At 45.0% G+C, this 26928-nt stretch overlaps 1 protein-coding gene across 4 annotated transcripts in view; it reads right to left on the bottom strand.

Moving 5' to 3' along the window:
* Window positions 1-26928, bottom strand: part of SMG7 (SMG7 nonsense mediated mRNA decay factor) — a 130093-nt gene that overhangs the window by 35531 nt on the left and 67634 nt on the right. For all 4 annotated transcript variants that reach the window (XM_082266017.1, XM_082266018.1, XM_082266019.1 and 1 more), the window contains exons 10-14: window positions 22609-22765; window positions 20418-20488; window positions 16926-16986; window positions 15473-15592; window positions 11275-11707 (exon numbers count right to left, since the gene is read on the bottom strand). In XM_082266017.1, the coding sequence (XP_082122143.1) occupies window positions 11275-11707; window positions 15473-15592; window positions 16926-16986; window positions 20418-20488; window positions 22609-22765 (842 nt within the window). The remainder of the gene's footprint in view (window positions 1-11274; window positions 11708-15472; window positions 15593-16925; window positions 16987-20417; window positions 20489-22608; window positions 22766-26928) is intronic.

Below are 26928 nucleotides of genomic sequence, written 5' to 3'. Positions count from 1 at the left end.
AAGGTAATACAATTTCTTCATTCAGATGAAATTCTGAAACCACTTTTGGTAGGAAGGATGGATTCGGACGAAGAACCACCTTATCTCTATGAACCACCAGATATGGTGAATGACAAGATAATGCGGCCAGCTCTGACACCCTGCGTGCAGAAGTAATAGCCACCAAGAAGGCCACCTTCTGGGACAACGTGGGTAGAGGAATCTCCCTAATATCTTCAAAGGGAGGTTTCTGAAGAACCGACAACACTAAATTAAGATCCCAGGGGGGTAACGGCGCGTGCACTGGCGGAGCCAGATGTCGCACCCCGTGGATGAAATTCCGCACCAAGGAATGAGTAGCCAAAGGCTTCTGAAAGAAGATGGCTAATGCTGAGACCTGACCCTTGATAGTACTCAAGGCCAGTTTCTGCTCAACCCCTTGTTGCAGAAAAGCCAATATTCGACTAATCGAATAAGACCGAGGACGGAACCCCAAAGGTTCACACCATGCAATGTAGGACTTCCATGTGCGATGATAAATCTTTCTGGAAGTCGCTTTCCTTGCTTCAACTAGAGTAGGAATAACTGAAGCTGACAAACCTTTGTCCTTCAGCACCTGGGTCTCAATAGCCAGGCCGTTAAAGCCAGCGATCGTAAAGCAGGATGGAAGATCGGTCCCTGAGACAGTAGATCCTCTCTGAGAGGAAGTCTCCACGGGACGTCCGCCACCAGTCTGACCATGTCGGCGTACCAAGCTCGACGAGGCCAGTCCGGAGCTACCAGGATTACTGGGATTCCTTCCTCCTCTACCCTGCGAAGAAGTCTTGGCAGTAACGCGAGAGGAGGGAAGGCATACATTAGCTGGTATTGCCCCCACGGGGCGATCAGTGCGTCTGCGGTTTCTGCTAGAGGATCGCGGGAGCGAGCCACGAATCTCTGAACTTTCCTGTTGAATCGTGATGCCAACAGATCCACATCCGGGGTGCCCCACCGTAGGCACAACTGGTGGAAAACGTCTGGATGGAGGGACCATTCCCCCTGATCCAGGGTCTGACGGCTGAGATAATCTGCCTGCCAATTCTCCACCCCCGGAATGAACACCGCAGAGATTGCTGGAACAAATCGTTCCGCCCAGCGAAGAATGCAAGCCACTTCTTTGGCCGCTCGGACACTCTTGGTGCCCCCCTGATGATTGACATAAGCCACGGCCGTGGCATTGTCCGACTGGATCCGAACCGGGCTGCCCTGGAGCTGCTCGGTCCAGTGAATCAGACAAAGTCTGATCGCTCTCAGTTCCAATACATTTATCGGTAATCTGGATTCTTCCGGGGACCAAAGTCCCTGGACAGATAACTGACCAAGAATTCCTCCCCATCCGGATAGACTGGCATCCGTGGTCACTATCGTCCAATATATTGGCAGAAAGGACTTTCCCTGGCTGAGCATTGGAGACCGAAGCCACCAAACCAGAGACTCTCTGGTCTGTTTGCTCAATCGTATCTGATTGTCCAGGGATTCCGGATTCCGATTCCATCTGAGAAGAATCTCTTGCTGAAGAATTCGGGTATGGGACTGGGCAAATGGGACTGCTTCGAATGAAGCCACCATCAACCCCAGAACCCTCATGCACGTCCGAAGGAAAGACCAGCTGTTGGACAGTAACAACTGGACTGCTGATTGAATCTTTCGAAGTTTCCCTACCGGAAGGAAAACTCTCGTCCTGACTGTGTCTAGAATTAGACCCAGATATTCGAGCCTCTGGGTGGGAACCAGAAATGACTTTTGCTGGTTCACCAGCCACCCGAATTCCTGTAAAGAAATCATAGTAATTTCTATGTTTTGTAGCAGGGTCTGAGGAGACTCTGCATGAAGCAGAAGATCGTCTAGGTAACCTAGAATCGATATACCTCTTTGGCGCAGAAGTGCCAACATTGGGGCCAACACCTTTGTGAAGACCCGCGGAGCCGTGGCGAGACCGAAAGGTAACGCCACAAACTGATAGTGGTTCTCCTCTACGGAAAAGCGTAGAAAACGCTGATGTCCTGCGAAAATGGGAATGTGAAGATAGGCGTCCTTGATGTCTATGGACGCTAGGACATCCCCTGGATGCAGGAAGGCTGCTACCGTGCGAATGGACTCCATTCTGAATCTTCTTATGTTGATGAAAAAATTGAGCGCTCTTAAGTCCAGAATTGGACGCACTTTGCCCTCTTTCCTGGGTATTGTAAACAGGTTTGAATAAAACCCTTGAAACCGTTCTGTCCAAGGAACGTGGACTACCACTCCTTGTTGTAGTAGATCTGTGACTGCTCTCCGCAGATCTTCTAGACGATCCGGAGATAGTCGGATATTGGAAGCGAAGAATCGCGCCGGTGGGAGAGATCGAAACTCGATCTTGTACCCTGACTTTATGACTTCGCAAACCCATTTGTCCGGGATTCTGGAAAGCCATGGATCCGGGAACCGGCGAAGACGTCCCCCCACCCCAGTTATGGGTGGGGGCGCACCTTCAGGCTTTGGATGGTTTATCTTCAGGTCTGGAGGGGGCGGGCTTTTGCTTGCCCGACCAACGACCCCTGACGCCTCCTGCAGGAGCTTTGGAGGACTTAGTTTTTTCACCCGCTGGACGAAAAAACCTCTTGTGAGCAGAAAAAGAAGGCCCTCGTCTTTGACGAGTTCCTCTACCTTTAAAATTTTGCGGTAAAAAGGTGCTTTTTCCACCGGTGAGATCCTTAATGATCTCATCTAAGTTGGCTCCAAATAGACGCTCTCCTGAAAAGGGGATATTAGCCAATGCTTTTTTGGAACCTTGGTCGGCTAACCAACCTTTTAGCCACAGTGTACGCCTGAGAACCACTGCTGAGACTGATGCTCGCGCCATTAATGGAGTGGCGTCTAACGCCGCATCACATACAAACTGTAACCCCTGTATCATTTGTTCCAACAAATCTGATACCGCCTGAGGGACCTCTTCTAGGTCCCGGCGTAACCACTTGGTCCATTCAGTTACAGCCTGCGAAACCAGACCAATAGCAATTATTGGTCTGAAAGCTGATCCAATCAAGGAAAACATGGTGCGAGACATAGCTTCTATCTTGCGATCCACTGGATCTTTAAAAGACGGAGCGTCTTCTAAAGGAATAACCGTGGCTTTATTCAATCTAGCAATAGGTGAATCCACCACAGGTGGTTCTGTCCATTTCTTAATAAGGGTTTCCTCAAACGGATAACGCCTGTCAATGCGTTTAGAAATATTAAAAGTGCGTTTTGGCAGACGCCATTCTTCATCGATTGGATTGCCAAAACATTTGGGCAATGGAAAAACCTTTGCTACTTTGATGCGCTTTTTAGTCCCAAAGGGGATCTCAGTTTCAGCTATTTCTGATGGAATACCCTGTAACCTTAAAGTCTCTTGAACAGATACAATGAGTGCGTTTACCAACGCTTCCTCTCGGGCTATGGCGGATGCCGAAACATCCTCCTCACTGTCTGAAGAGACAGGACCCGAGACACCAATACCAGATGAAGTACCTGCAACTGCAGAAATAGGCTCAGAGTCTGAATCCGAGGTTTCAGATAATAAGGGGTTAGGCGGGGGTCGCTTTCTTGCGCCCTGTCCCTGACAAGCCACTTCCACCCGGGACACAAAAGTTTCCATAATAGCTGACAAAGATTCAATTGTCAATGGGGTGCTGGAGGATCCCGCAGACCCCTCGAGGGGATCCGGAGGAGATACATGAGTGGCAGGGTCCATGTTAATACAGGACACTTTTGCCAGCAAAAACAAAAAAACTTTTTTTTTTTTTTTTTGTGTCTCCCCCTAGCGCAATAGCGCCCCTCAGAGTACCTGCTTCTCGATCCCAGAGAGAGAGAGAGGGACCCCCAAGGCTCACCAACCGATGCAGTGCAGTTTCCAACAAACTGCAGCCAGCGTCTGTCTTACACAGACTGGAAGGAGCTGTTTGCTTTTTCCCGGGCAGAAGGCGTGGCTCCGCCCCCTGTGTACGCCTTCCGGCGTTCCCAGCCCTCCACGAGGAAGCTGGGCTCACAAAACATGGCCGCCCCCATAGAAGAGACATAAGACTCCGAAAACATGGCGGCCGGCGTGACCTGAGGACATATATGCATTCGGTCTACGGCAAAATGGCGGCGGACCGCCGATATCGTCTTCCCAGCACATCCACCTGCACTCTGCTGAGAGGTGACATATGGATCCACAGAGATACACTGCACATAAGGTAGGATTATACCTCCTATGTCTGCTGTAATGTTACAGTCTGCTGGGTAGAGTGTTAGCTCTTGAACCAAGTCCACTTTCCACAAACACATGCTGTATTACAAGGGGGACTTGTAAGTATCAGATATATACTGACCGTATATGGAGGGGCCCATAATATATACTGCCTCATAAATGAGGAAAAAAGGGAACGTTTACTCACCATACCGAACCGACAGGCACCCTCTCTTCACAATACCCTCTCCACCGGGGTGGGGGTTTGTGGACGCCTCGACTCTCTGGCCCTGGCGTCCAAGCGAGCTTTTAACTCGCAAAGTCAGTCCCCTTACTGGGACTCCGTCGCGGCCGACTCAGCGCACTGGTCTGCACGCGCTTTTAGGCAGAAACGGGGGTAACCACTGGATCTCAACATCCAGCCCGTCGCCCGGCCCCGCATACTTACTTGAATATGTCGCGGCCGACCAAGCGCAATGCCATGGTCTGCACGCGCTCGTAGGCCGGCTGGGGTGACCACAAGTGTCGCCCAGTCCGGCATTTTTGCTTGAAGATCTCACAGGAAAAAAACACTGGAGAAAACTACCTAAAAAAAGTCTTTTTCTTAAAGAAAAAAAGTCTTGCCAGGACCAAAAGATCCCAGCAAGGAACTTAGGTCCTTACTCCTGACTAGACAGAAAAAAACTGATTCCCTGTAGCAGAGAGAGGGAGGATATACCCTCAGGGACTGCCCCCTAGGGTGGAGCCAGAACGTTTTGTCATTCTGCCTAGTCCTACTCCTGCGGAGACAACATAACCCAGCTCTTGAGAATCAAGAAGACTACGTCTGTCCAGTGGCGTACCTAGAGCATTTGGCACCCGGGGCGGATCCTATATCTGGCACCCCCCCCCCCCCCCCCCCAACTTTAAAATGTAAAAACACCCACAAAAAATTGTAATGTGTTCAAGAATATGTTTTGCACAAATTTCACAGCCCCCCCATCACAGTGCCCCTTGCGGTCTGCCCTCCGTCTCTCTAATCACAGTTCCCCCTTTTGCCCTCTCTGCCTCCCCTGCACAGTCCTACCTTCAGCATAAATAGATAGCTAATATTATTAGCAATGTGTTTAAGTTTGAGTAAGAGATTGGAGACTTGCTAAAGGAGATATTCAGAGACTGCAGACATGATACAGGAGATGGTCAGAGACTGCAGACATGATACAGGAGATGGTCAGTGACTGAGGACATGATACAGGAGATGGTCAGAGCCTGCAGACATGATACAAGAGATGGTCAGAGACTGAGGACATGATACAGGAGATGGTCAGAGCCTGCAGACATGATACAAGAGATGGTCAGAGACTGAGGACATGATACAAGAGATGGTCAGAGACTGAGGACATGATACAGGAGATGGTCAGAGACTGCAAACATGATACAAGAGATGGTCAGAGACTGAGGACATGATACAAGAGATGGTCAGAGACTGAGGACATGATACAGCAGATGGTCAGAGACTGAGGACATGATACAAGAGATGGTCAGAGACTGAGGACATGATACAAGAGATGGTCAGAGACTGAGGACATGATACAGTAGATGGTCAGAGACTGAGGACATGATACAGTAGATGGTCAGAGACTACAGACGTGATACAAGAGATGGTCAGAGACTGCAGACATGATACAGTAGATGGTCAGAGACTCAGGACATGATACAGGAGATGGTCAGAGACTGCAGACGTGATACAAGTGATGGTCAGAGACTGCAGACATGATACAAGAGATGGTCAGAGACTGCAGACATGATACAGTAGATGGTCAGAGACTGCAGACCTGATACAGGAGATGCTCAGAGACTGCAGACATAATACAACAGATGGTCAGAGACTGCAGACATGATACAGGAGATGCTCAGAGACTGCAGACATGATACAGTAGATGGTCAGAGACTGAGGACATGATACAGTAGATGGTCAGAGACTGAGGACATGATACAGTAGATGGTCAGAGACTGCAGCCGTAATACAGGAGATGGTCAGAGACTGCAGACATGATACAGAAGTTGGGCAGAGACTGCAGACATGATACAGAAGATGGTCAGAGACTGAGGACATGATACAGGAGATGGTCAGAGACTGCAGACATGATACAGGAGATGGTCAGAGACTGCAGACATGATATAGGAGATAGTCAGAGACTGAGGACATGATACAGTAGATGGTCAGAGACTGAGGACGTGATACAAGAGATGGTCAGAGACTGCGGACATGATACAGGAGATGGTCAGAGACTGCAGACAGGATACAGTAGATGGTCAGAGACTGCAGACAGGATACAGGAGATGGTCAGAGACTGAGGACATGATACAGTAGATGGTCAGACACTGCAGACATGATACAGTAGATGGTCAGAGACTGCAGACATGATACAGGAGATGGTCAGAGACTGAAGACATGATACAGGAGATGGTCAGAGACTGCAGACATGGTACAGGAGATGGTCAGAGACTGAGGACATGATACAGTAGATGGTCAGAGACTGAGGACATGATATAGTAGATGGTCAGAGACTACAGACGTGATACAAGAGATGGTCAGAGACTGCAGACATGATACAGTAGATGGTCAGAGACTCAGGACATGATACAGGAGATGGTCAGAGACTGCAGACGTGATACAAGTGATGGTCAGAGACTGCAGACATGATACAAGAGATGGTCAGAGACTGCAGACATGATACAGTAGATGGTCAGAGACTGCAGACATGATACAGGAGATGCTCAGAGACTGCAGACATAATACAACAGATGGTCAGAGACTGCAGACATGATACAGGAGATGCTCAGAGACTGCAGACATGATACAGTAGATGGTCAGAGACTGAGGACATGATACAGTAGATGGTCAGAGACTGAGGACATGATACAGTAGATGGTCAGAGACTGCAGCCGTAATACAGGAGATGGTCAGAGACTGCAGACATGATACAGAAGTTGGGCAGAGACTGCAGACATGATACAGAAGATGGTCAGAGACTGAGGACATGATACAGGAGATGGTCAGAGACTGCAGACATGATACAGGAGATGGTCAGAGACTGCAGACATGATATAGGAGATAGTCAGAGACTGAGGACATGATACAGTAGATGGTCAGAGACTGAGGACGTGATACAAGAGATGGTCAGAGACTGCGGACATGATACAGGAGATGGTCAGAGACTGCAGACAGGATACAGTAGATGGTCAGAGACTGCAGACAGGATACAGTAGATGGTCAGACACTGCAGACATGATACAGGAGATGGTCAGAGACTGCAGACATGATACAGGAGATGGTCAGAGACTGAGGACATGATACAGTAGATGGTCAGACACTGCAGACATGATACAGGAGATGGTCAGAGACTGCAGACATGATACAGGAGATGGTCAGAGACTGAAGACATGATACAGGAGATGGTCAGAGACTGCAGACATGGTACAGGAGATGGTCAGAGACTGCAGACATGATACAGGAGATGGTCAGAGACTGCAGACATGATACAGGAGATGGTCAGAGACTGCAGACATGATACAGGAGATAGTCAGAGACTGCAGACATGATACAGGAGATGGTCAGAGACTGCAGACATGATACAGGAGATGGTCAGAGACTGCAGACATGATACAGGAGATAGTCAGAGACTGAGGACGTGATACAAGAGATGGTCAGAGACTGCAGACATGATACAGGAGATAGTCAGAGACTGAGGACGTGATACAAGAGATGGTCAGAGACTGCATAGGACATGATAGAAGAGCACTAGGGGGGCCGGAGAGCACAGACGAAGCAGGGAGCACTGGAGGAGCTGAAGGGCACGGTGGGGGGGCTGGAGAGAATTAAGAGGGGGTTTGGAAAGCATTGTAGGGGGGTTGGAAGGTGCAGGGGGTGGAGAGCACGGGGGGGGGGACAGGGAGCACTTGGGGAGCGAGCAGGGAAAACCAGGGGGGTGGAGAGCACTGGGGGGGGACAGGTAGCACTTGGGGGGGTGGGCAGGGAAAATCAGGAGGGTGGAGAGCACTGGGGGGGTACAGGGAGCACTTGGGGGGGTGGGCAGGGAAAACCAGGGGGGTGGAGAGCACTGGGGGGGACAGGGAGCACTTGGGGGGCGGGAGAAAGCACTGTGGGGAGCTGAAGAGCATGGGGGGGGGCTAAAGAACAGGGGGGGGGTCTAGTGCACTGGGCTGGGGGCTAAGAGCACCGAGGGGGGGAGATTAGGAGCACTGGAGGGGGGCCAGCAAAAGAAGTTGTATAGGAGGGGGATGGGGCAGCTGCATATAGATGAATTGATCTTTCCCTATTCTTCCTGCAGGAGGGAGAGGAGGAGAATCAGTTATTCAGCAGGCAGCTGCAGGAAGAATAGAGAAAGATGAACTCCTCTATATGCAGCAGCCCCATCCCCCTCCTATGCAGCACACACACCTGGGCAATGGGCACTCACCTTCTTCCCGCCGAGGCTCCGCCCCCTTCTTCCCGCCAAGGCCCCGCCTCCTTATTCCCGCCGCGGCTCCGCCCCCATATTCCCGCCGAGGCTCCGCCCCCATATTCCCGCGCGGCTCCGCAGCCCCCCCCCCCCCCCCTAGCAGCACGGACTGAAGGAGCTGCCACTGCAGCTGCCTTCACACTGCGGGATCTGTCTGAACACTCAGGACACCGGCTGACACCCCCCAGAGCGTGGCACCCGGGGCGGCCCGCCCCCCCGCCCCCCCCATTGGTACGCCACTGCGTCTGTCAATGAGCGATAGAGAAATTCATTTTTAACATTGCTATTAACATTGATGTATGTATTTATGAAAATTATTGTTATTATATTGGGGAAATAAGTGGTTATATATATAATATATTTGGAAACATTTTATATTTATATGGGTATAACTATCAGGTATGAAATAACTACACATATATGTTGGCAATGTATTGGTACATATAAAAGGATGCCATGGTATCGTGGATCGTATGTCATACTTCCGGCCGTAATAGTATGGGGCGGTATTTAAAGGCTCTATGGATGTGTAGCTCCACCTCTGAAGACGTCTAGCCAATGACGAAATGCGTTCATTGGAATGCACGTCGTGACGTCACTTGAGCCCGGTGGAACGCAACCCAGAAGTGCTGCTTTCCACACTGTAGCTCACATACAGTGACGGCGTTTTATGCCATTTTACCCTGATTTCCTTTGGAACCTTTTACATTATATGCTTTTATTGGGACTATGTAACTGGCTCAACTGTTTTTATGGAATAAACCTATTGGAAAACAGTGCTACACTATCCAGACTCTCCTTTTTTCCCTAACATCCCTGACTGGAAGTTGGCGGCAGGAGGAGCGCTCTTATAGGAGAAAGTATCCATTTGGAGGGAACGCACCCAGACCCTGGGGGTCATAAAGCTCTTGTGGTCCTAGTGTCGTAAGGCACATAGGGCCCACACAATCTGGTGAGTGTGAAATCTCTCTATTTTTGTCACAGAGGAGCACAAGGATTGACACCAGGGATAGAGTGGAAGATCTATCACTACAGCACTTTTCATTGTGCACCTTTATCTATTTATTTAATAATATTCACTATCAAGAAGTTACTTCACTCTAAACAACGAACTCTTGTGTATGGACTTAATTTTATGAACTGTTTTGGCACTATATGAATTTAGAGACCTACTGATCAGTATATTGTATTTAATTATTTATATTTTCAGGGTACTTATTCATTTATAATAGATCACGGGGATATATGTGCACTTAATAGTTTGAATTTTCAGCTTTATAGATTATTAGTAAATTATGCAAATATTTTTTGCAAGCGCTATAGTTAATATATTTGATTACTTCACTTATACTTGAGCACTCGCACTTTCACTATAGCAGCTGCAACACATACATTTATTTATTCAGAAACTTTAGGATTCTCCACTTGGCGCGGGAATATACTCTGGTGCAAATAGTTAGGCAGCTCCCAGTACTTTAGCTCAAACAGCCATACTTTATAAGGTGAGACTTCAGAGACAGGGACCGGCACTGAGACAATTCCATAGAATTGGACCAGGAAAGCACTCCAATTAAATAAATTACTGAAACAAAGTCCCCTGGATGTGCTGGTGAATATATTTTGTATGTCTGCATGATTAAGCAGATTTCATGGACTTGCTTTTGAAGGGCAAAGTTCCAAGGCTGTAGACCTCATGCTTGCTTTATTACAGGCATCACATCACCAAATGGCAGACTGAGCTGCTGTCCCAGCTGATTATGCCATTTAGGGGGCTTCCTTCCCCCTAGCATTCACCACTGTCATTATTAAGGAAGTGCAGAGAGCCAGAGGCATGGGGAAAAGCAATGAGAGAGCCCCTTAACATCACCCCCCCCCCCCCCAGCAACCCTACAAATCTACCTCCCCACCAGCACTTTCCCCACTTCACATAACCCAACAAAGCACTGCTCCCTATCATCCTCCCTCCACTTGACCCCCTTCACATTACAAGCATCCAGTCAGTGAAGTGCCATGATACCCGATATGCACATAAACCCTGTGCTTGTTATTTGCAAAAGCAAGCCAGCAATGGCAGTTGCCATATTTCCATACTTCTATCCTTTAATTGCAGTTGGAATCCAGGACCAGGCCGTCTGAGTTGAACAAAAAAAAAAAAACGCCCAGCTCGGATCGGAGCCGCTGTACTAACAATCTGATGTTAGTACAGCAATCTCCCCTGCTGTGCTATTGTGGTCTGAGTTAGTGTTCTGTGCTAATGTCCCTCGCCAGAACACTCCAGTCAGTGCTCTCAGCCATTGATTTTCCTTCATGCACAGCCAGCTTCTGCCTGACTGGCTGCCATACACAGTGGCCAAACATCGGGCGTTTTTTATTGAACTAGACGATGTTGCCTGATATTCGGCCCCTATGTATTAGGCTTTCAGGAGTCAGCCAAAAGAAGCTTTTACAAAGGAACAAACAAATGTTTTGTGCCAATCTCTTAAGCATGCTGTGTCTCAGTATTTTTATCAGTCCTGCTACTACATAGCTGCCAGGGCTGGTCTTCATTGGGACACATACCTGTACAGCAATGCTCTGCTTTGCTGGTTCCTGGTTTTTCTCAGCAGCAGTTGTCTTCTTGGGATCATTCTTCCTTTTATTGTTATTTTCCTTCTTGTTACCTGCAGCATTCATGCCCTTGCTATAGTCTCTTTGTTCCTTGCCAGCGTTCACTGTTCTGGTGTAGCTTCGTGCTGGCAATTCCCGGTTTACTTCCTGTGGTTTAATGTTCTCTTTAAAAGTCACCACTGGCTTTTCAGAGGATTCACAGCTCAGGCTACGCCCAGTGGACAGTACAGATTTTAAACCAGGACTCCCCTCAGATCGAGTTTCTGAATGCTTGTTGTCCTGTGGAGAGGACCTGTCCTCCGCATCAACTGCATCTTCAATCATTATTTCTGGGATATCCGTGGAAAATCGAATTTCGCCATCAACGCTGCGACACTGCATAAGCCTGTCAAGGAAATAGTTATATTTTAGCATTGAAGAATACATATCTGAGAGTTTATTTTGAACAAACATCAAAAGGATATTAGAGTAATCTATCCGTGCAACACCGAAGGGATTACTTCCCACAGATCTCCTGGATTTTAGAGAAACTCCAAGCAATCTCCAGTTCTAAGATCTTGTTTTGTAGTGCAATATTACAATACAGGTGGGGCTGTTTTAACACTGCAGAATGGTTTCAGGTTGCTGTGTAACAAGGAAGTCAGCTTTCATATTTATCGCTGTACAGGTTTCCTTTAAGAGTGTTCTAGACATCTAAAACTATATTTATATATATATATATATATATATATATATATATATATATATATATATATATATATATATATATATATATACACATACACACACACATATTATATATATATATATATATATATATATATATATATATATACATACACACATATACACATACATACACATACATATACACACATTCAATTTATCAGTCCTTGGATGTGCTGGTTGCATTGGATTCTCTTTCCCATGCTCCCAGCCCCTCTTTTACACACCTAATAATCTTGCAAAATGACATACTTCCTGTTCCAGGGTTGCAATGCTCACTTACTCCACTGTATTTATAGAGAAAGCAGTTATCAATCTAGGCTGCTCTATTTAACTGAACATATACCTCTTCATTTCCATTATATGGACTGTGGGGAAATTTGTAGTTTACAGTAGTTTGGACAGTGCATTTCTGGCAAGGTCAACCGGTATTTACTGTACTTTCTGAAAATATTCTTATCATGAAATCTGAAAATATTCTTATCATGAAATAAAAACACTAACTACCAGATGTAAAAAACTGGTAAGATGTATGTAATACTTGGATTTTTGACATCCCGTTAAAATCGATTTCTTGATGTTCATTGACGGACACAACTCCTGATCTGCTTAACCACTGGGTTATACTGCCCCCTACAGGAGTAGGACACTAGGCAGAAAAAAGTCTGGCTAAGCCTATTAGCAGTCCCAGGGGTTATACTCCCTCTCTCTCTGCTTTAGGTACTCATTTATGTAACAAGCAGTGTCAGGAGAATAACTCTACAGAGTGGTAGATGCTAAGTCAGTCAATGAACATCAGAGAAATGGATTTTACGGTAAATCAAAAATCCCATTTTCTCTTTCGTTCACTGACAGACACAGCTCCTGGTATTCATAACCATTGGGATGTCCCAAAGCATTGTAAAACATGAGGGGTGGGAACAACCAAAAAATTCAAGGATAAAAGAGCCAACCAGGCAACAGAGGCTCAACCAAACAACCGGAGCCCACTTGAAAAAATACACCCTCAAAGAGGATCAGGTGCCCATAAACAGCAGCCTGCAAAACCTTGCGGTTGAAAAGAAGCATCCGCCGATGCCAATACATCCACTTTATTAAACTTCGTAAAAGTGTGCACAGACGACCAGGTGGCCACCTTTCAAACCTGCGTCACTGAAGCCTGATGACAGAAGGCCCAGGAGGCACTAAGCGCCCTAGTAGAGTGCGCCTTGACAGGGAAAGGAGGAACCTGACCCCTGATAGAATAGGCCTGAACCACCGTCTGTCTGATCCATCTGGAAATGGTCGCAGAGGAAGCGGAGAACCCTTTGAGGTCCATCCGTGAGCACAAATAGAGAGCTTGACTTCCTGAAATACTCCGTAGCTGCCAGGTACACCCTAATTGCCCAGACCACATCCAAGGCATGCAAGGCAATTTCCTACGAATTTTTAGGCCTGGGACACAGGGGAGGCAACACAATGTCTTCATTCAAATGAAAATCAGAGACAATCTAAGGAAGAAACGAAGGACAGGGGTGAAGAACCACATTATCCCTGTGAATCACTAGGTAAGGTGGACAGGATAACACCGCCAGTTCCAACACCCTGCGTGCAGAAATACTAGTTGTAGACCCAGCATTATGACCCACGTCCATGGAGGTAGAATCCGATTCAGGATCGGATGAGACACAGGAGGCAAGAGAAGGTGGGGGGCACTTTTTGCCAGCCCATCGCCCAAAAGTCGCCTCTCCCTGGGACAACAAGGACTCCAGGACCGCCGTCAGTGCATCGATGGATGGATGGGACCTGTAGGGCCCCACAGCCTCAGAGAGGGGATCAGGTGGAGAGATGTGCTCCAATGAGTCACCAGGGGGACCCCACAAAAAAGTTTAAAACACTAAGGGACAACCCCCACCGCTTAGGCTGCCCACCCGATTGCCAGCCACAGAGCACCAATCGATCCGCAGTAGAGAGTGAGAGGACCCCACCAGACACACCACTCTGCAGAATCCAGGCACCGCAGCTATCAGCAGAATCTGCACTGAACGGCGATCAGGAAATAAAAAGATCCAGGAGTCAGCACCAGGGCATGAGGAGGGGCACCAACCGCCAAAATCACCGCCCAGAGAGCTCCACTGTTATGGCCGCCGCTATTTTTAATGGCAAACCACCAAAAAAATGGCCGCCAGACTACACAAACATGGCTGCAGTGCATAAAGCACACAGGCTACAAGAAAATGGCAGCACTACGAGGCTCCCAGGGATCCCTAGGCCTCAGAAAACGGCACAGGCAGGAGGTGGGGCCCCTATCAGGAGCCCCCACAAGGTACAACCCCCCCCCCCCACCACAGCTGATTGCCTCATCGCCGACGGCGCACCCCCCAATCGCCAGCACAGCACCCTGCCCCCACCCTAGGCGGTGGATCAAACCACCCCACAGCCCCAGCGTCATTGGAGGGGGGCGAGATGGCCCACAGGGACCACCAGACAGAAGAGGGGGGTGCTTAACAGGAAGGAGGAGAGCCCAGGGGTGCGACCATCCCATGGGCTCCAGGGGGGGACAGTTCCTTACCATATCAGGCACGCTCCAGACAGAACCTCCTCTCCATCGAAATGGGGAGCTGTCGTCCAGGAGGAATGATGCGACTCAGGCCGAGACCCAGTCCTATGCGACCTAGTGAGGCTTTTAACTCGCAGGCAAGCCCCCATCCAGCGGGGCTATGTTGCGGCTGACATAGCACAGACCTCAGCTCTGCGCTATGTCGCAGTCAACATAGCGCACAGCTGAGGTCTACACGCGCTCGCTGGCCAGACTGAGTGGGGTGACCACTGGATCTAGATTATCCAGCCTGTCACCCAGTCCAGCAGTTGATTGTAGATCTCACAGGAAAAAAACAGAAGAAAAAACCTTGATCTAAAAAATTTGCCAGGCAGAAAAAAAACTAGTACCTAAAGCAGGGAGAGAGGGAGTATACCTCCTGGGACTGCCCATAGGCATAGCCAGATTTTTTTTTCTGCCTAGTGTCCTACTCCTGTAGGGAGCAGTGTAACCCAATGGTTATGAAGATCAGGAGCTGTGTCAGTTAATGTACGAGAGAGAAATATAGGTCTTACTAAGCAAAGGGAATTTTAGAATGATGCCTCCACATAAAGAGGAGCAGTCCTTCCATGCAGCCTCATGTCAAGAGAGGGCATTTGTTTTTGGACTTGTTTTGTGGATTGATCTGACACACTACAAATGCAAGTTTCATATCTTTTGGCAGCACATGAATATTTTTAACATATTTGAAAACTTCAATACGGTTGTAAAATTTCAGCAGAGCATACTCTAGGTGCTCTGAACGCTAGATAAAAAAAAATAAAAGAAAGCTTTAAAAAGGTAACAGACAGGTGTATGTAGGGATCTGTAACATCAAATATTTAAAGAGCTGTTAAAAGAACTCACCTTGGCTGGTTCTCACAGATCCATTTTCCCAATGACACAAGACGTACTGGTCGCATTTGACGATGCTGGGTCTCCCGATCTCCTATAATGGCTTGATGACCTCTAGAGAAATCAAGGTTCCTAAACAGGTCACAAAGATATATCAGAGTATGTATTCTATTCAGGTAAGTTACATGCATATGCCCTGGACAAAATATTCCATTGAGAGCAAAATGAAGAAAAAGTTTCCTATGTCAGAGTTTTGCAGAAATCACCATCATATAGGAACTATTTAACTTATAAATCGTTCATTAGTGCTTAAGAATTTCACCAAGACCAAGTTATTTTACTGGGTGCTGACATCTCATGCAGCATAAAAATCCAGGCTGTTAATCACAGTCCTTACATCAAAGACACCTCAGTTACAAGTTGTGGACCCTAAAAAAAAAAAATTAATTGAAATGCTGTCCCTCCTACCCCTTTGTCACTAATCGAGATAGAAGGAAAAGCAAGTTTTGTTACTTTGCCTATGGTTTGCACAAAAAATAAATTTTTTTGCTAGAGTACAACACCAAAAGTAAGCCTAGTTTGTCATACAAATCTGTAACATGTATTACTTTGTTAGCTTAAAGAGTAACTCTACTTTTGTTGAGATAAAACCATTCCCCTCTGGGTGATGTGTACTTTGCAAATATTTTAACAAACTTTGTTGCAGATTCCTACCTTTTGTTATTTTGAAGAAATCATGGTTTGTCTGTGTCCACGTGGGAAACTGAATCTAATGGGAGTGGTTTCATAATTCTCAATCAGCTGCTGCACCAGCAGGGCACTGAGGAAAGTTGTGGGCCTGCGTCCCTTTACATGGGATTTCCTATTGGGAGTATCTCACCAAAAACAACATTTTTGTTGCAGGGGAAGCCTGGAATCTGACTTGTATATTAGGGCACACTTCTGGGAAAATCAGTGAGCCAATCACACAAGCAAGAAACAAAGTTTCTAGGAGGTGTTCAGTACAGCATTTGTGTACAGAACAACTCCAGGTAGCCAGATTGCATTTTACAGAAAATGACAGAGCTGCTGAATCAAAAAGGAAAGGGTATTTTTAATAACATTTAATTGCAATATGACTTGTGTCACAATTGTATATGCTATATGTTTTCTTTATTTTCTATTTTTTTACCCACAAAATGGAGTTACCCTTTCAGCAATGACAACGTTATGCAGAAACAACAGAACCTAAAAATGTAAAAATTGTGAAAAATGTGCAAGCCAACCCTGGTTAAATAGGTCAGTACCCAGGGGGAGGGGTTAAAGAATGAAAAGAGCTCAGCTATTGAGCTTTTAGAAAAATAAAGAATGGGTATTATATGCATTTGAGGTGGTTCCTGTTGTAGATATTGACAGTACCATTGTGTTTCCATGGTTGAAGAACAGCAAACTTCACTTTACAGTGCATAATAAGATCCACACTTACCTGAATGCAGGCCGAAGAGCAAGGAATCCCTGCAGCTCAAATTCCTCTGGAAGTGGCAACACTGGTGGCACAAGAACAAAACAATGTAATTTTCGGAAACCTACATTTCCAAACCACACGCACCACATATTTATGAAATGCTAAAGAGTTTATGCAGTCTTGGGACAATGTGACACTAGGGATTCTGTTGCTGGCGAGAGGCGGGAATCTCCAGAAACCATAAGGCCACATGTCAGGTTTTAAATGTGTTGCTTCCTCACCGGTGAGTTATAACTCTTTCACATCCTTAAATGTTTCATAACCCAAATTACCGGTGAGAGAGCACCTTGCTCCTCCAGCAACGAAACATGAAAGCAGGTGTGTGTTTCCACTCCCCCATTGCGACCTCCCAAAAGCGATTGTGCTGCTGTCTTGCCAGTGACAGGGTCTCCACTGTTACATGGTGCTTACACAAGGTGGTACAATGGTTTTGATGTCACACAAGTATCTTTGTACATAATATACCACCATACAACCACAGGTTGCAGGAAAGAAAATTGCTTGATTTCCCCATTAACACAGTCAGTGTTGATGGAGGAATCCCTCCCGCAGAGCTACTGTATTCTCGGTGGGGGGTGCGGTAGCCATAGTTGCCGGGAGAACACGATTAGTGCCAGGCAATAATCATGTGCTGAAAATCAGACTTGCTGGTTATACCAAAGTTGATCAATGCATCAACTTGGGTACAATCAGCCTGCCCATAGATGGTTTGAATCACGGCTGAGATTCGAACCATCTGAGGCCGGCTTTATGTTGTGACTTTGAGGATAAATAATTTCACATTAAAAGCAACTAGAAAATCAGGGATGGCTGGTTTTAAAGCTCCCTTAATGCTTGCTAAAAATGCATAGTTTAAAGCAGTGGTCCTCAACCCTGGCCTACAGGGCCCACTAACAGGCTAGATTTGCAAGATAACTGAAATACATCCCAGGTGATATAATTTGCTGCTCAGTGATTACAGTACTCTAGTCTGCATCTCCCCAAGGTAATACTTAAAATCTGGCCTGTTAGTGGGCCCTGAGGACCGGAGTTGAGGACCACTGGTTTAAAGCATAGAATTGCATTAAAAGGAGGCTTTGTTTCTTTCCTTGAGATGCATACAGGTGCATCTCAAAATGTATATATCAAAGGTTTATTTCAGCAATTCAATTCAACAAGTGAAACTCTTATATTATATAGATTCATTACACACAGAGTGATATACTTCAAGCATTTCTTTCTGTTAATTTTGAGGAATATGGCTTACAGCTAGTGAAATCCTAAAATTCAATATCTCAGAAAATTAAAATATTGTGAAAAAGTTAAATATTGTAGACTCATGATATCACACTCTAATCAGCTAATTAACTTAACACCTGTAAAGGTATCCTGAGCCTTTAAATGGTCTCTCAGTCTGGTTCAGTAGGTTACACAATCATGGGGAAGACTGTCCAGAAGAAACTCATTGACACCCTCCACAAAGAGGGCAAGTCACAAAAGATTATTGCTAAAGAATTTGGCTGTTCAGAGTGCTGTAGCCAAGCATATTAATGGATAATTGAGTGGGAGGAAAAAGTGTGGTAGAAAAAGGTGCACAAGCAACAGGGATAACTGCAGCCTTGAGAAGATTGTGAAGCAAAGGCCATTCAAGAATTTGGGGGAGATTCACAAGGAGTCGACTACGGCTTGTGTCAGTGCTTCAAGAGCCACAGACTTATCCAGGACATGGGCCACAACTGTCACATGCCTTATGTCAAGCCACTCCTGAAACATAGATGTCAGAAGCGTCTTACCCAGGCTAAGGAGAAAAGAAAGACTGGACTGTTGCTCAGTGGTCCAAAGTCCTCTTTTCGGATGAGAGTATATTTTGCATTTCAATTGGAAATCAAAGTCCCAGAATCTAGAGGAAGAGTGGAGAGGCACAGAATCCAAGTTGCATGAGGTCCAGTTTGAAGCTTTCAGTCAGTGATGATTTGGGGAGCCATATCATCTGCTGGTGTTGGGTCCATTGTTTTATCAAGTCGAAAGTCAACGCAGCCCTCTACCAGGAAATTCTACAGCACTGCATGCTTCCTCTGCTGACCAGCTTTATGGAGATGCGGATTTCATTTATCAGTATCTGCCCACACTGCCAAAAGTACCAATACCTGATTTAATGATCATGGTATCACTGTGCTTGAAACCCCATAGAGAATCTGTGGGGTATTGTCAAGAGGAAGATGAGAGACACCTGACCCAACAATGCAGATGAGCTTAAGGCCACTATCAAAGCAACCTGGGCTTCCATAACACCTCAGCGGTGCAACAGGCTGATCCCCTCCATGCCACGCCGCATTGATGCAGTAATTCATGCAAAAGGAGCCCGGCCAAGTATTGAGTGAATACTATACTGTACATGGACATACTTTTCTGTAGGCCAACATTTCTGTATTAAAAATCCTTTTTTGGTCTTACGCAATATTCACATTTTTCGAGATACTGAATTTTGGGTTTTCACTAGTTGTAAGCCATAATCCTCAATATTAGCCATAATCCTCAATATTAACAGAAAGAAATGCTTGAAATATATCACTCTGTGTTTAATGATTCTATAGAATATGAATTTCCCTTTTTAAATTGAATTACTGAAATAATTAAATTTTTTTGAGATGCACCTATATACTGTGGATCCAGCTCTGTATATCGCTTACTGGGAAACTAACTCTGCATGCTGTTTGACCATCCTGATCTGAAGGGGCTTAAGATTGGAACAAATAGCTGATGGATCTGACCACCCTCTAAACCATCACTGGAGCATTACTGCGTGTTTTGACCACCTGTAATAGGGTGGTCAAATCACATTTGGTAAGTAGCTGTGTGTGCTTCTGTGGAGGTGGTCTTCTGCATAAGGTTATATCCCTATTCACCCTATCAAGGACCCTATCAAGGACTGTCTTTGGAGAAGGAAAAATGGCTTTATATGCACCTTGGTGTGATTTTTTTTAAAGCGCTATACTTCTCTGTTTTATTGAGGCAAATAAACTGCATATGTGGCTGCTGAATCGTTTGACTAGTTTGATTGTAAACACCTGGTTTTTGACTGGATCCCTGGACAGGTAAGTTTTTAGATTAAAAGTCAGCAGCTACAGTTTTTGAAGCTGCTGACTTTAAATATTTTTTGCCCAGACTGGAACCCCTCTAAGGTCCTAAAGGTAATTCAGGTTTCAAACTATGCAAAAAGCATGCTTACATCCATCTCTACCCCCAATGTCTAGAATGGCAAGCAGGAACAGAAGTGAAAAGCCATTATTGATCAGTCTTGATGTTACATACACTATGCGTAAGAACTGATGTAACCCTAGCCCAACACTGTGGGAACAAGGCTGCTAAACAAGCCAAGGCACCCACTGCCTCTGTACAATACTTTTTAAAATTAAAAAACAAAAAATCGGAGCTCTCTATAGGCAATTCAACAGGGAAATGCATGCTACTTACTGTTGGCACTGGCTAGGTCTTCCTCAAGTACATGGAAACTGTTTACCAGAGAAATTAGCCACGGCCACACACTGCAGAAAAAAGGCAAATGTTAAAAGCAAAACACTATGATGTAACTTTGTCTCCATCCCTCCCCTGTCCGCTGCACAAAACCCCATCCATTTAAATTTTTTGCTTGCTATTTACAAGTCCCCCCCAACGTCCTGGCTTGACCTTTATTCATTCTAGCATTGCCAAAAATGACCAGCTGCACTGGAGCTTCCTGGGATATGCACTTTACATACCCCAGCAGGCATCTGCACCCATCATGAACGCTGAAGGGGGTGGGGCTAAACTGAGAAGAGAGCAGCACCACCAGATGACGTCAAGGAGAAAGATGGCTGTGCAGGACCAGAGCAGTGGAACAAGAGAAGTGTATCACAGCAGGACAATGCTGGAACCGCAGGGTAGGCAAGTACCTGGATTGAGGAAATCCCAGCATCGGTCCAGCTTCCCTGGCAGGTTCAGGGACTGCATCACAGGGAATGTGGTTTTAATATTTTCTTTTTGGATGATAAACACTTTGTCATTCACTCCAACTTACCTCCAGGCCTTGATCAAAGTGCTTCAAAACGCATTCATTTTTAACAAAGTTTGAGCTGTCATGCCTAAAATCTTTTTTTTTTCTTGGAATTTGTACACTTTGTATATTCAAAGGGATGTTGGAATTGCATACATTTATCACTTTACATATAAATCAAAGAAGGCTATTTCAAAAGGGACACCTGTTTTAGGGAAATACGTAGGCTGCCATTACGGACCTCTCTTTTTAAAAGACTTTGTTCCCCAACTTTCATTTACTGCATGCTTGCTTTAGGTCCGTGACATAAATATCTAGATACGGCCAAAAAACTAGCATTTTGCAGAAGGCGGTCAGTAATGGCAGCCTCATATGATTCTAATGACATTACTTTAAAATGGCTGACTAAGGCTACATGCACATGGGTGGCCAGGTGGGCATAGTTTGCTTCATTCAGAGGTGGCTAGACACCATCTATAGACGCAACAACACTCTGTGCCATGCCCACATATAAACTGGCTGATTAGCTGTGGCCAGTTTGTGTGCAGTCAGAATTCACAGAAGCGCGAATGCATCTAGGGCCAAGGGTCGGTGGCTATATTCGCTTGTAACCGCTCAGATGAGTACAAATCTGACAGCTACTGCTTTTCACACAGTGTGGGCATGCAGTGAATCTAGAGATTCTCACTGGCAGACACCCGTGGCCATATGAATGTAGCCTCTATGCTATGTGTAATTGCCGTGCATACGGCAGCCCTTTAAAATTAATGGGTTGCCCTAAACACCGAAGCCCTAAATATACAAAACTGTGAGCACAGCTTTGTACTTGCATAGGTATAAATAGAGCCTAAGAACAATGTGAAACATTTAACAACCCACAGCAGAAATCTTTAACTTAGTGGTGGTCAACCAGAACATTATAGAGGGTCTCAAGTGCAGCCCCAAACACCTCCAGAGGGCCACACAACAGCAGTGCATTTTTGTATCGCAGTGCTCAAACTTTGTTCCTGCTGCATTTTTTGAAGTGTATCGCAATGCACACTGAAGTAGGAGTACATAACCCCCCAGCATTGTTGTCATTAAGTGCAAACCTAGCCCCCAACACTTGGGTCAATGAGTGCAACAACAACGCCCCTGGTGTCCGTGATCTTTAACACCCCCCCATCATGGACTGGCAGTGAAAGTTAACCCCCTTCCCCCTGTATCATGGACTGGCAGTATAAGTTAACCCTCCCTCCTCCCCCTGCATTATGGCCTGGCAGTGAAAGTTAACCCCATCCTTCCCAAGTATCGCGTACTGGCACTCCCCATTACTTATCCATCACATGCTCCCACGCTGCTCTCCCTATCCCCCCCAAGCCAGGATTTTGCTAGTACTGTGGGCAGAGATAACCCCACCCACAGTAGTCTCTCTTACACCCAGCTCCCTACTGACGGTCTGCCTTCTTTATGATGCCCAATAGCCCACATGCAGATGGCCAGTGGGCTACGCTTTGGCCACCAGGGCATTACCTTCGAATGACTGTTACAGGTCACTACATTTTGTGAAGTTTTATAAAATGTTGTCTGGAAAGAAAAAGTAGCTTCTTCTTTGTATCAGAGAAGAGTGTCCACTTTAATATTATGACTCACTACTGTCTTTCCTCCACAGCAGTCTCCTGGAATACACTAGGACGCAGTTTCATCCAGTCAAGTGACACCTTGATAGCAGGAAGCGGATCAGCACAGGATGTATCATCACAGTGGTGGGTCTTTAATGGGCTTCTGCAAAGGATACCCAGGAACGACACTGTGGACAGAGCATGTTATACTGAATAAACCAGAGAACGCACAACTCACACTAAAACAAAAAACACAGGATATTAATTTAGTAGTTTCAATGTATCTACTCCCTACCACTTTAAATGAACATTGATTTACTTGAGTAGCTGAGATAGGGAATACAGGCAATGGGGAGAACCAACTTTATTTTTCTTGTGTCAGACTATACACTGGACCTGTGTTTCTCACCGTTTTTCAGTGGAGGCACCCTTTAAAATTATAGATGATCTCAAGGTACATTTTAACTTACCTTTTGACTATGGTCTAAAGGCACCCAATTCTAAAATGAAAAAAAGACTAATAGGTTTATATAACGCAGCAACATCCACATGTAGGACACCCAACAATAGAGGGGATTTATTCTTCCAAAGCAAATACGCTTTTGCACACTGGCACTGACTAGTATTCTAGTGTTTCTATTCCCCCTCAATTTCTCTGTCAGCTAATATCACCCCAGTGCTGAGGGAGAGGGGCACAGGTGGGTCAAACAAGGATTCTTTGGAGGCAACAGACATCCTCCATATTAACTGATGATGTCTTTGGTTGTTAGGATGCCTAGAAAGTCGTAATGGTGCACAATGATAACCTGTGGCTTTGTGTAATAGGCCGGCTTCATCCACTTGCTGGCTTGTATACAATTTATGATAAATTTTTAGGCATTTTGCCAAGGCAACCCTGAAGAAACCTCAAGGCACCCTGGTTGAAAAAGACTGCACTGAACTGATACACTAAATTTGCAGTCTCAAACAGCTTCAATAAACAGTAAAGGAATTTAAATTCCTGACAGGGAAAAACACCACTAATAAATTTCAATCAGGAAAAAAAAAAAAAAAAAAAAAAAAAACTGCAGTTTCAAAAAGCATATGTACATAGTTAGTGGTGAGGTTAAAAAAAAAAAAAAAAAAAAAAAAAAAAAAAAAACACACACCAGTCCCTCCCGTTCAACCTATGATGTGTGTGTGTTTGCAGTTAACAGTACATTGTATACCCCTGTATGTTATGGTCGTTAAGGTGCCCATCTAATAGTTTTTTGATTTGAAACCATCAATGCTCCCTGCTGATACTACTGCTTGTGGAAGAGAATTCCACATCCTTACTGCTCTGACAGTAAAGAACCCTTTACGCAGTTTAAGTCACGGTATTTGTACATTGATATCATATCCCCTCTCAAGCGTCTCTTCTATTCAGAGAGAATAAGTTCAATGCTTGCAGCCTTTCCTAATAGCGGATGTCCTCCATTCCCCTAATTATCTTTGTTGCCCTTCACTGGACTCTCTCCAGTTCCAGCACATCCTTCCTGAAGACCGGTGCCCAGAACTGGAAGGCATAACTGAGATGCAGCCAGACCAGAGTCTTGAAGAGTGGGATAATAATCTGATTTTTGTCTTACTGTAAAATCCTTCTCTCCGATGTTCATTGACAGACACAGCTCCAGAATCTTCTTGACCATTGGGTTATGCTGCCACCTACAGGAGTAGGACACTAGGCAGAAAAAAACAACATTACCACGCCTTTGGGGCAGTCCCAGGGGATATACTCCCACTTCCTGCTATAGGCACTCAGTTTTGTTGCAAGCAGTGTTAGAAGAAATATAACTAGAGATGCACCGAAATGAAAATTCTGGGCCGAAACCGAAAATTCAGGATACTCTTGGCCGAAAACCGAAACCGAAAATGACTTTTTTAACCTCAATAATCTACATAATAAAAGTGTCAAACACGCCTATAATAAAATAACCCATAAATTAATATCAGCAATAAAAAGGAATATATTCAATATCCTATTAAAGCTCTCACTAATGTGGATAAAAAAAAGAATGTGTGGCTTATACAGTACATAAATATGAACTTAGCAAATCACTTAAATAAATAGAATATAAATGAGCAATAACAAGTGCAGTAAAATGTATATCCTCGTGCACGAGGATATACGTTTTACTGCACTTGTTATTGCTCATATATATTTATTCTATATTTGCTAAGTTCATATTTATGTACTGTATAAGCCACACATTCTTTTTTTTTTATCCACATTAGTGAGAGCTTTAATAGGATATTGAATATATTGCTTATTTATTGCTGATATTAATTTATGGGCTATTTATTATAGGCGTGTTTGACACTTTTATTATGTAGATTATTGAGGTTATTTATATATCGATAATTTATTTCCCTCTATATATATATATATATATATATATATATATATATACATACATACATATATACACACAGTAAAACCTTGGTTTGAGAGTAACTTGGTTTGAGAGCGCTTTGCAAGACAAGCAAATTTTTAAAATAAATTTTGACTTGATATACAAGCGATGTCTTGATATACAAGTAGCGTCATGTATAAAAAAGAAGAGGAGCCTCTAAAGTGTAGCAATATGGTTACATTTAATGAAGGTTCAATATTTAGCAGCTCACATGGTTGATGATTAAAACAGGCACATCTAAGAATGCAGGCATCTGGGGTAAAGCTGTCCACATAGACCATCCACCGCACAGCCATCTTCATCATCCCTTCCCCGCTGCACTCCTCGAGTGATTCAAAGCCTCACTTTCAGATCACTCTACTGCAGGCTATTCTTCCAGGATTGCAGACTGACAGTGGTGAGAGCTGGTGGTTCAGAAGATGGCCTATGTGGACAGCTTTATCCCGGATGCCTGCATACTTAGGTGTGTCTATTTTAATCATCAACCATGTGAGTTGCTAAATGTTGAACCTTCATTAAATGTAACCATATTGCTACACTTAAAAGGCGCCTCTCATCTCGCTTATATTCTGTAGCTGAGTAGCTCTGCTAGATTTTGCTTCTAATCCCCTTGGGAAGGCTGCATATTGTGGATGGACATTTTATGGTTACACAACCTATCACATTGCTATAATCTTTGTATATAGACTATAAACTGAAGGACTTGTGGAACGAATCATCTGAGTTTCCATTATTTCTTATGGGGAAATTCGCTTTGATATAAGAGTGCTTTGGATTACAAGCATGTTTCCAGAACGAATTATGCTCGCAATCCAAGGTTTTTACTGTATATATATATATATATATATATATATAAATAATATACACACATATATACATCTGTATTTTTTTCCCTTCTCAGTTTACACACTACGCTGATAGAGAATATTCACATTGAATCCTACATATTCACCGGCAGCGCCAATCACTTCCTCTTCTCTTTATATATCTATTATATAAACCCCTCCCAGGGTTATATCTTGAAGTGGGCTGCAGCCAATCTCTCTATTATCTCTTTATACATATACATTTCTTAATTTCTTTATTTGTTATCCTAAACGCAGATTCTTAGTTTTTTTGATCTAAGGGGTTACCTTTATTAACTCGCGCACTGCAATTAGAAGGGGGTGAGCACTGCACTAGGCTCTGAATCCATTCTACTACTGACATTTATGCAGGAGAAAATGGGAGAAACAGTTTTTTTTTTTACAGCACAGCACATAACATTACCTTCCTCCACAACAAACACCACGTGAAGGCACTGAAGGGAGGAGGTGGGTGGAGCGATGCAGCAATCGGCGCGGAGGAGAATGAGATCCTCCTACACTTGTTACTGTGCATTCTTGGTCCCTCTCCCCCGGGACGACAAGCTGTAAATCACAATGAAGGCACTGCATCGGATCGCGCCGGACAGGGAAGTCAATGACTCACTTCTTTCACAGATCAGCGGCCATACATTTTCGGCTTTTTTAACCCCCTATCGGCCGAAATGAAATAGTAGCATTTTCGGCCGAAAATATCGGCGGCCGAAATTTCGGTGCATCCCTAAATATAACCCAACTCAATAGAGGGGTGGATGCTGTGTCCGTCAATGAACATCAGCGAAAAGGATTTTACAGTAAGAAGAAAAAAATCCAATTTTCGCTTTCGTTCATTGATGGACACAGCTCCATAATCTTCTTGACCATTGGGACATCCCAGCAGCGTCAAAACGGGGGGCTTGCACGACAGACTGATCCATCTGGAAATGATCACGTCAAATGTGACCAAACCCTTGCGAGGTCCATCCATAAGGACAAATAGCGAGTCTGATTTCCTAAACGACTCTGTAGCCACCAGGTACACCCTGAATGGCCGAACCACAGCCAGAGAATGCA

This window comes from Pelophylax lessonae (genome assembly GCF_965119305.1).
Source record: "Pelophylax lessonae genome assembly, chromosome: 8".
NCBI classification, from domain to species: domain Eukaryota; kingdom Metazoa; phylum Chordata; class Amphibia; order Anura; family Ranidae; genus Pelophylax; species Pelophylax lessonae.
The sequence above is the reverse complement of the archived record's forward strand: the minus strand, read 5'-3'. Positions and strand labels throughout refer to the sequence as shown.